At 38.2% G+C, this 15,000-nt stretch overlaps 2 protein-coding genes across 3 annotated transcripts in view; one reads left to right on the forward strand and one right to left on the reverse strand.

The window, feature by feature from the left end:
* LOC113814287 (DNA (cytosine-5)-methyltransferase PliMCI) overlaps positions 1-4,410 on the forward strand; it is a 15,100-nt gene extending 10,690 nt beyond the window's left edge. Inside the window, exons 16-24 of the mRNA XM_027366327.2 lie at positions 336-487; positions 642-773; positions 899-1,101; positions 1,189-1,300; positions 1,567-1,716; positions 1,949-2,115; positions 2,933-3,173; positions 3,271-3,387; positions 3,599-4,410. Of these exons, the coding sequence (XP_027222128.2) occupies positions 336-487; positions 642-773; positions 899-1,101; positions 1,189-1,300; positions 1,567-1,716; positions 1,949-2,115; positions 2,933-3,173; positions 3,271-3,387; positions 3,599-3,721 (1,397 nt within the window). The 3' untranslated portion in view covers positions 3,722-4,410. The remainder of the gene's footprint in view (positions 1-335; positions 488-641; positions 774-898; positions 1,102-1,188; positions 1,301-1,566; positions 1,717-1,948; positions 2,116-2,932; positions 3,174-3,270; positions 3,388-3,598) is intronic.
* Positions 4,411-6,179: 1,769 nt separating this feature from the next.
* Fic (FIC domain protein adenylyltransferase) lies at positions 6,180-14,475 on the reverse strand. 2 transcript variants are annotated; one of them, XM_027366329.2, is made up of 7 exons: positions 14,111-14,475; positions 13,026-13,260; positions 12,677-12,906; positions 11,581-11,756; positions 10,995-11,204; positions 10,798-10,881; positions 6,180-9,122 (listed from the first exon to the last, which is right to left on the reverse strand). In XM_027366329.2, the coding sequence occupies exons 1-7, from the start codon at positions 14,448-14,450 to the stop codon at positions 8,496-8,498; spliced, it is 1,902 nt and encodes a 633-aa protein (XP_027222130.2). In that variant the 5' UTR covers positions 14,451-14,475; the 3' UTR covers positions 6,180-8,495. The 2 variants fall into 2 exon arrangements, with proteins under 2 accessions (XP_027222130.2, XP_027222131.2); XM_027366330.2 differs by lacking the exon at positions 10,798-10,881.
* Between the last annotated feature and the right edge of the window lie 525 nt (positions 14,476-15,000).

Consider the following 15,000-nt stretch of genomic DNA (forward strand, 5'->3'; position numbering starts at 1 on the left):
TCTCTCTCTCTCTCTCTCTCTCTCTCTCTCTGTCTCTCTCTCTCTCTCTCTCTCTCTCTCTCTCTCTCTCTCTCTCTCTCTCTCTCTCTCTCTCTCTCTCTCTCCCTCTCCCTCTCCCTCTCCTCTCTCTCCCTCTCTCTCCTCTCCCTCTCCCTCTCTCTCTCTCTCCCTCTCTCTCTCTCTCTCCCTCTCCCTTCCTTTCAATTAGAGGTGGTATGTAGATGACTGAAATTTTGTTTTAAGCACTTTAGTATTAGAAATTTAGTATCCGCATTATGACAAGTGATTTTTTAAACTCCAGAATGGTTCTAACTAATCTGTCTTCCTTATAACAGGCTTATCTGAAGGCTTCCACCAAGCTGGAATAAGCGAGTCTAAATGGGCAGTTGAAGTATTTGAACCTGCTGCACAAGCTTATCGGCTTAACAACCCAAGTTCGACAGTGTTTACTGATGACTGTAATTTGCTGTTGAGAATGGTGATGGAGGTAAGTTATGAGGCTAAGAGAGAAAGCAAGAAAGGATAAACAGGGTTAAAGAGGGAATGTTAAGAATGAATGAGAGGGAAACAAAAGAGAGAGAATGGTTGATTACATAAATAATGATTCGATATAACAGCATTTGCGTTTGTTGCATTTACAGGGTGAAAATATGAACTCAAAAGGCCAGCGTCTTCCCCAAAGGGGTGATGTAGAAATGATGTGTGGAGGCCCTCCTTGCCAAGGTTTCTCTGGCATGAATAGGTTCAACTCTCGCCAGTATTCAATGTTCAAGGTAAGACAGAATTATACTGATGAATCATATAATTTTCCTTATGGTCCATACTTTAATGTTATTTTTAACTATTAATTTGTATTTTGTTTTATTTCATGTTATCAAGCCAAACTTTTGATTTGCAGAATTCCTTGGTGGCTTCGTACCTTTCCTACTGTGATTATTACCGCCCAAAGTTTTTCCTTCTGGAGAATGTACGGAACTTTGTGTCGTATAAATGTTCCATGGTGCTCAAATTAACCATGAGAGTCCTAGTAAAGATGGGCTATCAGTGTACATTTGGTGTGCTACAGGCTGGCAATTATGGAGTTGCACAAACCAGGCGAAGGTGAGTAAATAATTGATAACAATGAAGTTAAGTTATTTGGCCAGTCTTTGTTATTAAGCTCTAATTGATGATCAAATTTTTGTGCAGGTTGATCATCCTTGCTGCTGCACCTGGCGAAAAGCTGCCCTTCTATCCTGAACCAACACATGCATTCAGCCGAAGAGCCTGCAACCTCTCCGTTGTTGTAGATAATAAGAAGGTAAGTCTGTCCACTACAAGGGTCTGACATTTTTATACTGACCCTTTTTCTTTACTTTACTTTTCTTTTCTTTTCTTTTTTTTTTCTTCCTTTCTTCCTTTCTCTCTTTCCTGTGATATTTATAAATTATTATTGTTTCCTAACAGATATATTTATTTTTCATTTACTGTGAATAAAAAAGACCCGTAGATAAAAATGGGGGGAAAATAATAAAAAAATATCTTATCTCTTTATATGGTCATTTGTAATTTTGTAATCTTTTCCAGTATACCACCAACTCCCAGTGGGTCGAATCCTCCCCATTACGTACAATCACAGTAAGAGATACCATGTCAGACCTTCCTGAAATCCGCAACGGCCATCGTAGGGAGGAGATAAGTTACGGCACTGATCCAGAGTCACATTTCCAGCGCTTGGTAAGGTTTTTGTAGTGTTATAAGGTAGATTTGCTAGAAGAAAAATTAAAGAGTAAGATTATGTTAGATTTTTTGTTTATCTTTTTGTGAGGCTTGTAGGGGATGTTGATTTGAGTTCATAAGCATAACATTCTCTTACTTTGTTCTACAATTTTATTACATAACTTTTTTTTTTGGACATTCATTTATCATAGACTTTTCCACATTTGATTTTATTGTTTCTTGCTCGTAGATCCGTGGTGACCAGTATCAGCCCATATTGCGAGATCACATTTGTAAAGACATGGCACCTCTGGTTGAGGCTCGCATGAAGTACATTCCAACAGTGCCAGGGTCTGACTGGAGAGACTTGCCCAACATAGTAGTTACTCTTTCAGATGGAAAAGTAACAAAGAAACTGTAAGTATATGAAGCACCTAATTTTCATAGGTTTGCTTATCTTTTTTATTTATGTTTAATATGTTAGTTTTAATTACTTGCTATGAATTGATGTTAAATCTTGCTTTTTTATTAATGGATAAGCATGTTTTAATTTTGATGTATGTATCTTGCACTGGTATGTCATAATTAACAAAGAGTTGAGAAAAGTTACCACTATGAAGTAAAGAGAGCAAGAGAGAGAGAGAGAATTTTTACACTTTTATACTTTTTAACATTAATTCATAGAAAGAAGCAGGAACAAACCATGAGACAATTTTGATTATTGGTTTATAGAGGTCAGAGGGTGCAAAGGGTAGGGGGAATACAGAGGTTTTGAGGAGGATGAATATGCCATATAATATGAGTATCTGCATTTTATGTGTGACATTTATATACTTGTCCAAGAAGGCACACTGGAGACACTTCTAAGATGGGTGTTCGAGAGGTGCAAGGGGATGGGAGTATAGCCAAACAGTATCAAAAATGCTACCTTACATTCCATGCCCTCCTAAAGACTGAAAAAATAAGATCAATTAAAATTATGTAAATAAAAGAAAAAAAAGAATAGGCCATCAGTTTTATTAGCTTGATTGAGTGAGCTCAAATTTAGCATCAAAAGTCTAGGTGTACTCGAGTATTACGATGAATAAGACACAAGTATTATAGGCCAAGAAATTCTTAGATTTTGTGTGTCTTTTCCTTATTTCCTGAATAATATTGTGGAGGGAATATTATAAAGCTTTTATATAGTTTCTAATCATTTCTTTCATTTTGTTTAATTTCATTTCATTTCCAGTCAGTACACACATCCAGACAAGAAACAGGGCAGATCATCAACTGGAGCAGTTAGAGGTGTCTGTTCATGTGCTGCTGGTAAAGCATGTGATCCCATGGACAAGCAGTTTAACACCCTCATTCCTTGGTGCCTTCCACACACCGGCAATCGTCACAACCACTGGTCGGGCCTCTACGGCAGGCTAAATTGGGATGGTTTCTTTTCCACAACTGTTACAAATCCAGAACCAATGGGGAAGCAGGTATTGGCAAATGTCTCAACTATTTTATAAAACATTTAATAAGATACTTCTAAGAAATAGAAAGAGATCATAAGTTTTTTCCTTGTTCTTTCTCCAGGGACGAGTGCTGCATCCAGAGCAGTCTCGGGTTGTAAGTGTGCGTGAGTGTGCCAGATCACAAGGATTCCCGGATACCTACCGGTTTTATGGATCAATTTTGGAGAAACACAGACAGGTATGTATGAATTATTATATATTTTATCTTCTAGGTATGTGTATAAACCATGTGAGAATATAACTCAAATAAGTTTTCTTTTTAAAGTCTGCCATCTCAAGATAGCCAATGAACAAGGAAATCCTACAGTAGCTTGTTATATCTTATTTATACGTTGCTGTGTAAGTCAAATCCCTTTACTTCTTTATTAGAGAGCAATACTATTCCTCAGGTTGGAAATGCTGTTCCTCCACCCATGGCACGTGCAATTGGATTAGAGATCCGAAAATGCCTCGCTGCTAAGAATGATAAAGATCAGAAAAGCAAATTTGAAGGTAAAATGGAAGTTGAGTAAGAATAAAGGGAAAAAGGAAGAAAATATGTATTGAAAATACACTGGTCTTCACTTAAATTTCAAATCTGTCCATCGCTGATATTTTTTGTAGCAGTCAGTATTCAGTGATGGTATTTAGAACTGGCTTGCTAACAATTTGTATCTTTGAACAAGAAGCTTTAGTATATCATTTTAATGCATTGTTTTACAGTGTACAATTTTTATTTTAATCTGCCTACCAAGGAAAGTGATTGTATTTTGAGGAAATTAATGTATGTATGAGAGTACAATTATTTTATGATTTTAATGTATTTTTGGATTTTATTGTTACAGAGAATAACTTAATTATATGTATTGCTAATGTATTAACTGATCATGATGCATGCAAAAAAACATCCATAATATTTGATTTCCTAGAGTCAGAATACATGCAATGTAAATAGCGGACAGATTTATTGCAAGTATTTAAGATAGAACAGATTAACTGCAATGAAGAAACCAAATGTTATGTAGTGTACAAAACACCGAAATATTGAATGAATTTATTCATTAAGGTATATTTCAGGTTAGTCTGCACTTTTTGGAGGGAGACATTTAAGGGAAACACAACTTAATTTTCTTTCTGTGTTTCTTTTTAGAGAGAAGACATTCCAACTCAGAATGTGTTTTTATATATGTATATAGTATTTGCAATAAAGAAATGTCTTTTTCATCTTATTTTATTCCATTTCCCCAAGTTTTGTTGGCGTATTCATTAATGAAAATTAAATTTCATGTAAAAACATCTTGTAAGATATAAAATGTAGAATTGCCTCATATTGCCATATAATATTATATCTTTATTTTTGTGTTCATTACCATAACTAGAAAGCCTTCATTCAAAACATAATTTTCATTATTGTTATGATTGTTGTCGGTTATTATTTATATATTACTAGCATAGTTATTCCTAAATTTTTTATATATGCAAATTTCAGTACATAGAACATATTGTGACATGAATTTGACCCATTCATGCCAGAGCATCCAGTGATTACAAGCTTGCTATATATTGTGCATTCAAGAGTTGTTCTTTGTCCCTGACTGCATGGCTTGAAAAAATTTATGCCACAGCCAAGAGCACAGAGCAGAGTAATTTCTTATTTACCATCTCTCTCTCTCCCTTTCTCTCTTTCTCTCTCTCTCTCTCTCTCTCTCTCTCTCTCTCTCTCTCTCTCTCTCTCTCTCTCTCTCTCTTCTCTCTCTCTCTCTCTCTCTCTCTCTCTCTCTCTTCTCTCGCCACTCTCTTTTTCTCTCTCTCCTCTCTCTTTCTCTCTCTCCTCCTTTTCTCTCTCTCCTCTTCCCTCTCTCTCTCTCTCTCTCTTCCCCCCCCTCCCCTTTCTTTCTCCTCTCTCTCCTTCCCCCCTCCTCCCCTTCTCTTTCTTTCTCTCTCTCTCTCTCTCTCTCTCTCTCTCTCTTCCCCCCCCCTCCCCTTTCTTTTTCTTTCTTTCCCCCCCTCTCTCTCTCTTTCCTCCTCTCTCTCTCTTTCCCTCCCTCTCTCTCTCTCTTTCCCTCCCTCTCTCTCTCTCTTTCCCTCCCTCTCTCTCTCTCTTTCCCTCCCTCCTCTCTCTCTCTCTTTTCCCTCCCTCTCTCTTCTTCTCTTCCCTCCCTCTCTCTCTCCTCTCCTCTTTCCCTCCCTCCCTCTCTCTCTCTTTCCCTCCCTCTCTCTCTCTTTCCCTCCCTCTCTCTCTCTCTCTCTTTCCCTCCCTCTCTCTCTCTCTCTCTCTTTCCCTCCCTCTCTCTCTCTCTCTCTTTCCCTCCCTCTCTCTCTCTCTCTTTCCCTCCCTCTCTCTCTCTCTCTTTCCCTCCCTCTCTCTCTCTCTCTCTTTCCCTCCCTCTCTCTCTCTCTCTCTTTCCCTCCCTCTCTCTCTCTCTCTTTCCCTCCCTCTCTCTCTCTTTCCCTCCCTTTCTCTCTCTTTCCCTCCCTTTCTCTCTCTCTCTTCCCGTCCATCTCTCTCTCTCTCTTTCCTCCCTCTCTCTCTCTCTCTTTCCCTCCCTCTCTCTCTCTCTCTTTCCCTCCCTCCCTCTCTCTCTCTCTCTTTCCCTCCCTCTCTCTCTCTCTCTTTCACTCCCCATCTCTCTCTGTCTCGTTCCCTCCCTCTCTCTCTCTTTCCCTCCCTCTCTCTCTCTCTTTCCCTCCCTCTCTCTCTCTCTTTTTCCCTCCCTCTCTCTCTCACTCTTTCCCTCTCTCTCTCTCTTTCTCTTCCCCCTCCCCTCTCTCTCTCTCTTTCCCTCCCTCTCTCTCTCTCTTTCCCTCCCTCTCTCTCTCTCTTTCCCTCCCTCTCTCTCTCTCTCTCTCTTTCCCTCCCTCTCTCTCTCTCTTTTTCCCTCCCTCTCTTTCTCTTTCCGTCTCCCTCTCCCTCTCCATATATTGTTTAGTATAGCACTGGGGGCTCCTGTCAAAATTGGGTTAAATAACATAGGCATGAAAAGAAACCAATTTTCAATACATATGCATGTGTATTATAATAACCATAAAATAATATTACAGTGAAACTCCTACCTAGTCTTTGGTTTTAATAAATATGGAAGAATCTCCTTTACATGATGAAACTTGAATGCATATTTGAGTCATTATATATAACAAAATAAACTATTTGAGTACCTACTAGTATAAAAGTTCTTTGAATTTTGTTTAGAAATTACACTATATAAGTAATAGCAAGTTGATTCTATCTAAGGCCCCATGCACATAAATGGCAGAGCCCACATTGACAAAGATGCTAAATCACAATCTTAGATAAAGGTTGCAATGATATCATATGGAAGTGAAACTGCAGGCAGACAATCAAAATAACCATGCTTGCTGTTGTAAAATGCCACAAACCGAGCCCTGTCTTTTCTATACACACATAAAAAGACGGTGCCCTCTAGTAAGCACATTTAGGTGCCCAAGATTTACTGCAAGATCTGGTAGTACTGTTTGTTACCAGATCCAAGTCTAGTAACAAATGTAACCTCATCAGTGCTCCTTCCTGTCCCCATCAGGATCTGGCAATAGATCTGCCCATGTAGACAATGCCTGTTGTGTGGACAGGTCCCAAGAATTTAGAAAACTTCCACACTGATCATACATCTGGCAGAAACTCATACTTACATTGAAATGTTAAACTGAATGCTAAACTTTATCATTAGCAACAACTTAATTTAAAAATCTAAGAACAGATCAGGCCAGAAGTTAAATACCTTCACCATTACTTGCATTCTCCTTACATAATCCATTTTACACATCTTAAAATCAACTAAAAATGAGGTCTGATTGTGTAAGTCACTTGTATAAAGTGAAAGTGCAGACTATATCCTTTTATTTAAGATAGAAGTGCCTTTATCACTTTACAGCTTTTCTACATTTTTATACAAATACAAGACGACAGGATAAATATCTGTAGGCAAATACACTATAGTATTTATTGTCATATCATCAAAACAGCAAGCCTCATTTGTTACTCTTACAGAAGTAACCCTTAACTTCTGGTATTCTTAGATGGTCTGCAGACCTACAAAATATAAGGTCATGTATTAAATCTTGGTATACTTCCATTTTCTTGCATTAGACATGAAAAAATAGTAATGTTGTCCAATACAAACAAGAACAAACCAGAAGAGTGTCATTATGCCTGGCGAAGTTTAACTAGAAGTATTAGCATCAAATCTTTCTTAAGGTTAAGAAATCCATTTTCTTCATCAAGAACTGATTTGAAGGCAAATTTCAAGCAATGCAATATTAAATTAGGGCTAAAATGTTGGTCTTGATGTGCAGTGCAAACATTTGCAGGGAAAGAATCAAATTTAAAATAAAAGAAAGGGTTCATAAGGGTTTGCTCAAATTGCAAAAGATCTAATAATATCTAAGCCAAATGAGAGTTTGAGGTGGAATAACAAATCTGGCATGACAATCTTTTTTTTTTCTTTTCTGTCTATTTATTTCTTATTTTTTTAACTTATGTAGAACAGAAAAATCAAACAGATGACTATTTCCTGTAGCCTTATGTAATCAGCCATGATAAATGCTGATTAGTATCACCGAAAATAACAAGGAATGCCCTACTAAAGCAAAAAACATGTACCGGTATCTAGTGAATAACATTTAACCATGGAGACCTGCTAAATTTATCTAAATAGTAGGCAATGGATATAATCTAAAATAAATATATATATTAATGTATTAGAAAAAAGTAGATTCAAATTTCAGGCATGGCTCACACTTCAAAATATATATAATCTTTTGAAAAATATATTACTATGCAAAAAAAGGAAAATATAAACAAAATAAAACTACACAAATCTTGAAAGGGAATTACAGTAATATACTGCATGAACATTTCGTTCATTATTTCAACATGATTCTTGAGCACTAGTATGATATATATTATACAAAAAATCCTTATTATACAAATATCAAAATTATTTTTCTTCCTAACAGGGAGTTTACAAGACCCCATTTTAATAAATAGTTCCCTTATGAATGCTCAAAAATATAAATACTGTTGTATAATATATACAACCTGAACATAAAAACATTAATACTTCAACAAATATGACGCTTATTCTAACTTGTGCACTCAAACATACTATAGTTTATGTGTTAGGGTCTAGTACTATCAACAATATTGGGAAGATTTCTCTAAAATAAATAAATATATATATTATTGTCACTTTATACATGTACATCATGCAATTATGGTTGTACAATTTCAAGCACGTCTAAAATATTAATAGTTCAATATATACTTAGAAAAATTAAAATATATTTTTACTAAAGACCACGTGATATAGTGTTCTCGTCATCTTCAAAGTACTCGGTTTTGTCTTTTGGTTTATCTTCTATTGTAATTTCTTCAAACAAAGCTTGCTCGTCTAGCACTCTCCCGTATCTCTTTGTTCCACTTACTGTTCCATGATCTTCATCACTAGCGAACCATAGCTTATAACCATGTTCATGATCAACACTATTTTCTGACCTATGACTAGAGTCTTCCTTAAGTATATCATCTTCAACATATGAGGGTATATAACCTCCACTGAACGGTTCTTTCTCTTTATAGTGCTCTTCTTCCGCTTGCCATGGCGGAATATCATCAACTGATTCAAAGGAAAACTTTTTGACTTCCTCTGCATCATCATTAGACTTTTTATCAGCCATTAAATAATCTTTTTCCTGGTGTTCTTTTTTCAACTTATTCACTTCACCTTTGCTTTCATTTTCCTGGCCTATTTTGGGTAAGGCTTCCTTTGTGGCCCACAAATACACATCTAATGTCTTCTCAGTGCAGTGAGCAATGAATCTGATAAATGGGCGAGTGTCACCTTCATTAGCTGTTTGTAGGCAGTCATAATACATAAGCCTGTCTTGCTTACGGATTATTACAGGTGGGTAACCAGCCTGAAAAATATGAAAATTACAATGTACACATTACATTGAGTTTTTAGAAGAAAACAATATGGATCCATGCTGTCAATCAAATAGAATATCACTAATTGAAAATAGAATATCACTCACTGACTATCAACTTATTATATAAAATGGTTTTGTTATAGATATGATTAGTGACATAAAGGATGTAAGTTTAGCTACTTAGACCTATACAGCCCTTCATGTATAGTTAATATCAACCTATTGCAGACAGGCCACCTAAACTAATGACCTTCCCAAAATACAGGCTCACTTTTGTGAGAATGCAGCACTAGCTCAGTAATTTAAGTCATTGCTTACCATTCATCACTGTGTGATAAAATAGTTTTCTGCAGAGTCGATGAGGGTGAGCTGTATATCAGCATAGGGATGCACACTTGACCTTTCCACATTGTTTAGTATGCTTTAAAGAATTTTGCCAAAGCCTCAAAAAGCATCAATATATTGTTGACACACTGGCTCAGGCCAAAATTTGGCCCTTAACTACATTTTGACACCCATTTGCAATGGGTTAACCCCTGTGTTCCAGATGACATGACCATCATATCATAAAAAAATTTGTCGTAAGGGGTGGGTGACGTGAACATTCCGTCATGGGAAACTCTGAATGTGAGTGGGGTGACCTGAGCATTGCGGCTGAAAGCTGGAGTGACAGGAATGACTCACCACAAGTGCATAAAGCTCTTGGAGGGTGATTAAACTCATTTGGCATTTAGGCAGGGACTTTTGCATTATTTCCATTGATAAACAAGTGTGGAATACTATCTGTGAGCCATGACTGGAAGAGTGCCGGTTCCAGGGAGGAAATTATTTCCATGTTCTGGATTCTATTCCTTCCCGCCATGACCTACAGCGCATGTTATATTACAGAATATTAAATATTACCGAAAAAAGTAAAATGACATAAATATCAAAATGTTACTCATGTTATTGCACTGAGTCATGGAATACCTAATAAGATATGGAGTTTGTGCATGGAAAACAGTATTACCATCCAGGTAAAGCATGTCAAATGACAAATACAGACATTGAAAAATGGCAAAATAGCTGAAAATGCTTATGCATAAAAAGAGAAAATAACATTGCAAAGGGGAGGCACATAGTCTTGTCAGCACACAAGAGTGTTCGTGTGCGCCAAGCCTACAAGCCACAAACCCATCAGAGCGGCCATATTTTGGGTCGTGTCTCTCAAATCAACTGAAGTTAAACTAGATAGTTCTACTTTCATGGTGGGCATATTATCTGTTTGAAAAAAAAAAGGACAAATACGAAATTGATGGTGACTATGATGTGTATGAAAACCCTGAAAATTGCAGTTCTGATGAGGATAACCTAAGTGTAGACAATGTACCTATGCCAACTAGGTGATACAGTCTTTGTGCAAATATCTGTGTATATCACAACTGTGAGATCGCCTTGGTCGGTCCCCATCATTACCTGAACCTGTGTCTTACCACTACACTGCAAGTGTGAGTTGGTCGCTCAGGACACTCGGAAATTCATCAGGAGGTAAAAGCTGTCACAGCTTTTACCTCCTCCACCATGTGACCTCGCTACACCACTGAATACTCCCTTGCCTACATCTCTACTGTGCTGTTTGTGTGTGTATATAGTGTAAATAGTACTCTCACCAGTAAATTCCTACCGTATCTTTCCTCTGGTGTTTGTCTGTTGACCTGGCCGAGCTGATCCCCTCAAAACGAACCTGACAGTGTACCTGCACCTGTTCCTATTTTTTAATTGTTTATAAGATACTTTTATACATCTAAGCCCAGTATTTTGTCAAGAAACTTGAGTAAACATGAATGTGTGGTTTAAGAGTAAAACAAGAACATAACATACCTGCATTAACAAAAAATTCATTAACAATCTTGCTGTTCTTCCATTCCCATCAGCAAACGGGTGTATAAACACCAGCTTGTAGTGGGCAAGAGCTGCATATTTGATTGGATGGAGTCTTTGGGCTTCTGGCGAGTTCAGCCACTGCACAAAGTCTTCCATAAGAACTTGCAAGTGTGTTGGTGGAGGTGGAACATGATCACTTACATAAACCTGAAGATGAATACCAATTGTATCTATCAATTCATACATATATATGCTGAAGAATACCATGGGGCTTCATATAAAGAGAACTGTTGATGCATTTATGATAAAAGGGCCATGGGAAAAATTTCTATATGCTATCTGCAGTGAAAAATAAAATTACATTTATATAAAGCTGTCAAGTCATATTTAGTGTTTAAAGACGGGTTGTGAACTGCTTACTGATAAAGTATGGGATCCCATATTTACGTATTCTTATACAGTCTGAGTTCAGGAAGTCATATACTCCTAATTGTACATAATGACCTGACATTACAATTAGTTCACTCACATTAATAAACAAAAAATAACAATGATAAAACTAAAAACATTATATCTACTGCACCTGAGTTGTTCTTAACTGGCCAGCTTGAATTGGATCAACATGGCCTAAAACCCTTCGGTGAATTTCCAGAATGTCGTGCAGAGTGATGCGGCCCACTCTGTGCACCAGGGTCATGTTGATATACTTGAGGGCAAGGTCCAGGCCCAAGATTTCATTATGTTCCATGACACTCTTCCCTACAGATATTGAATAAGATAATTAGAAATCAGGCTGATCGATCATTATTCTATACACACTAATAGTAAAGATCATAGCCTTAGGAATGTAAAATATACTTTTTCATGAAAGAAAGAACGAGAACTTCCCTCCAACACAAGAGACTTTTTGACTTTGAGAGAGAGAGAGGAGAGAGAGAGAGAGGAGAGAGAGAGAGAGGAGAGAGAGGAGAGAGAGAGAGAGAGAGAGAGAGAGAGAGAGAGAGAGAGAGAGAGGAGAGAGAGAGAGAGAGAGAGAGGAGAGAGAGAAGAAGAGAGAGAGAGAGAGAGAGCGAGAGAGAGAGAGAGAGAGAGAGAGAGAGAGAGAGAGAGAGAGAAAGAGAGAGAGAGCGAGAGAGAGAGAGAGAGAGAGAGAGAGAGAGCGAGAGAGAGAGTGAGAGCGAGAGCGAGAGCGAGAGAGGAGCGAAGAGAGAGCGAGCGAGAGCAAGAGCGAGAGCAAGAGAGCGAGCGAGAGCAAGAGCGAGAGCAAGAGAGCGAGCGAGAGCAAGAGCGAGCGAGAGCAAGAGCGAGAGCGAGCGAGAGCAAGAGCGAGAGCGAGCGAGAGCGAGAGCGAGAGCAAGAGCGAGAGCAAGAGAGCGAGCGAGAGCAAGAGCGAGAGCGAGAGCGTGTGTGTGTGTGTGTGTGTGTGTGTGTGTGTGTGTGTGTGTGTGTGTGTGTGTGTGTGTGTGTGTGTGTGTGAGTGAGTGAGTGTAAGTGTGTGTGTGGGGGGGGGGGGGTGCATGTGTGCGTGTGCAAGAACATATACATTCTATGCCTGCCATGAAAATCTAAAGTTTTCCAATTTTCTGTATGCAAAACCCATTATTCATTATCTCTGCAAGTAAAGGCAATGAAAACCCTAAAGGGTTCAAAGAGCATCTTTCAGAAAGCGCTGAACATACCTCCAACACTGAGCCTGGTCTCCAAAATCATCCGAGTCTGCGCCAGGGTCATGGTGTTTCCCTCAATGCCTGCCGTGTGATAAATGTACTGGAAGTAGGCTTCCTTTTTAATGCGTCTCAGGGAAGCTGACGAACTTGGGATTAGCGCTAGATCATCTCTTTTGCCCTCAATACGACTAAAGAGCCCTGCATCCATTTCGTCAACGATTGGTCTAGTTCTACGTCGATTTCTGTGAAGATTTTGAAGAGTTAACCAATTAACTCATGCAATAAACTATTTTCAAATAAAATATAGACTTGATTATAAACATTATTACATTTAAGAACATTTCTCGTTTTCCTGCCTTACCTTAATGCCCTTGAATTAGCAGGAGAAACAGCCAAGGCTCTTAAGTACAGCTTGTCTGCTTGCACAATGTCATTGCGGTGATGCTCCAAATATTCTCCATAATGTATGAGAACATCTGGGTGCCTTGGTGCCAATGAAATGGCATGCTCCAACAGCCTACCAGCTCTAACACTCTTTCCTGAGTGTACTAAATCTTCTGCTGCTTTTACTGTATTTAATGCCTCTATCTCAGCATCTGAAAGAAAAAAAATTAAATATGAATACCTGCAAGATATGTTTTATAAATTTGTTGATTATGTAACTTTCTCTGTTCAATGCAGGTAATAAATAATAATTACATTCTTAATCATCTTTAGCGTTTTCTATCAAAGCTGGCATGTACCATACACCATAAGAAAATATTTGGTAATTCTTTTTATTTCACACAACCATTTAACTTAGTCTCCATGTAGCATTTCTTAATCTTTTCCATTATTCTTTGCCTGCACAGATTATTTCACATGTTAGTATTTAGTTCTTACCTCTCTTTATAACAGCATTCTTTGACTTTCCCTATCTTAAGCAGTCATACATGCATATCCCAAAACTTTTCAAAAACTTACACACCAAATCCTGGTTAATGTTACTGACGCACAGAGATAGAAGGAAATAGACACCCCCATCTTATAGAGCAAAGAAATAGAGCCATAAAAAAACAGGTATAGCTGTTGTGCCTTGCATCTATCACTAAATGACAAGAATATCCACTGCATATCACCGCTCAGAGACTAAGCCCACAACACCCTCACAAAGTGTCCTGAATGTCACATTTTCTACAAGTTGACACGAAGTACTAAGAGAGGGGGAGTACAGGGGATTGTCCCCAAAGTCTACGGAATAAATAGACACTAGGAAAGGTTAGGTTTGCATTTTTTGGTTTGCATGACACCCTGTTTTGGGATTTAGTCTCTGGAGGGTGCGTCGCTCTCGGTATGAAATACTCAAATTCCTTCACCTGAACTGACCTTCACGAATTCCCGCCCCCTACCTGTTGGTGATGACATAACCACCTGCCTCGACACCCCTCCAAGCTACCCAATACTTACGCCTGTCTTCCAGCTCTGTCGTCTGTTTCTTGGACACAGCCTGGTCCTCGTCGTGAGCCCCGAGAAGGGCCATGGCCACGTACCCGTCGTCCATCAGTTCCAAATCCGAGCCAGCTGGAATGGCCCCGAGGGAGGACGTTATGGCCACCTCGGAAGAAGCGTAAAACCGCCATGAACTGTGCATTAGAGACACCAAACCGGCGAAAATTGCTCCACAAAGGAACACGAGAAAGAGTGTGAACTTATTCATCTCTTCACTTTGCAGAATTCGAACAATATTAGTCGAAAAAACATATTTATAGCTGCGGAGCGCGCACAGACGTCTGTACACATTGGTCATTTGTTTTGATGTTTCGTCATCTCGATTCGGCGCCTCTGATTGGCTGACGCGGAGCGTTCGAGTGTGACCTTATCTGAGTGCTATTTCATGGCATTTTTCTATAATAATGTTGAACTTGGTGATATATTCTTGAAATATTTAGCTACTAATAACGTAGACGGTATTATATTTGTATGTTCTGCTTCGTGTGTTTTAAAAGTTTAAACCCCTTCATATACAAAACTAAAGATTTTTTTATGTGAATCGGAATCGACAAACGAGCTATGTTTAAATAATGGATAATACCATCAAAAATTAAGAACTTTGTAAGCAAATTTTAGCAAGAGAAATTAAAGATTAAGCAGTATCTTTCAAATGATATTGTACACGTATTCATTCATAACAATTGACTAATAACATTTTATTAATGAAATAGCGCACCATCACATTCAAAGAAAATATTTTATTATTGTTTTCATTTAAGATTTCCCAAATGATATAAGGCCTATTAAGATTGTGCGAGGCCCGACCTAATGAATATTCATATATACGGACATGCTGCATATGCACA

This window comes from Penaeus vannamei, chromosome 7 (genome assembly GCF_042767895.1).
Source record: "Penaeus vannamei isolate JL-2024 chromosome 7, ASM4276789v1, whole genome shotgun sequence".
Taxonomy (NCBI): Eukaryota; Metazoa; Arthropoda; class Malacostraca; order Decapoda; family Penaeidae; genus Penaeus; species Penaeus vannamei.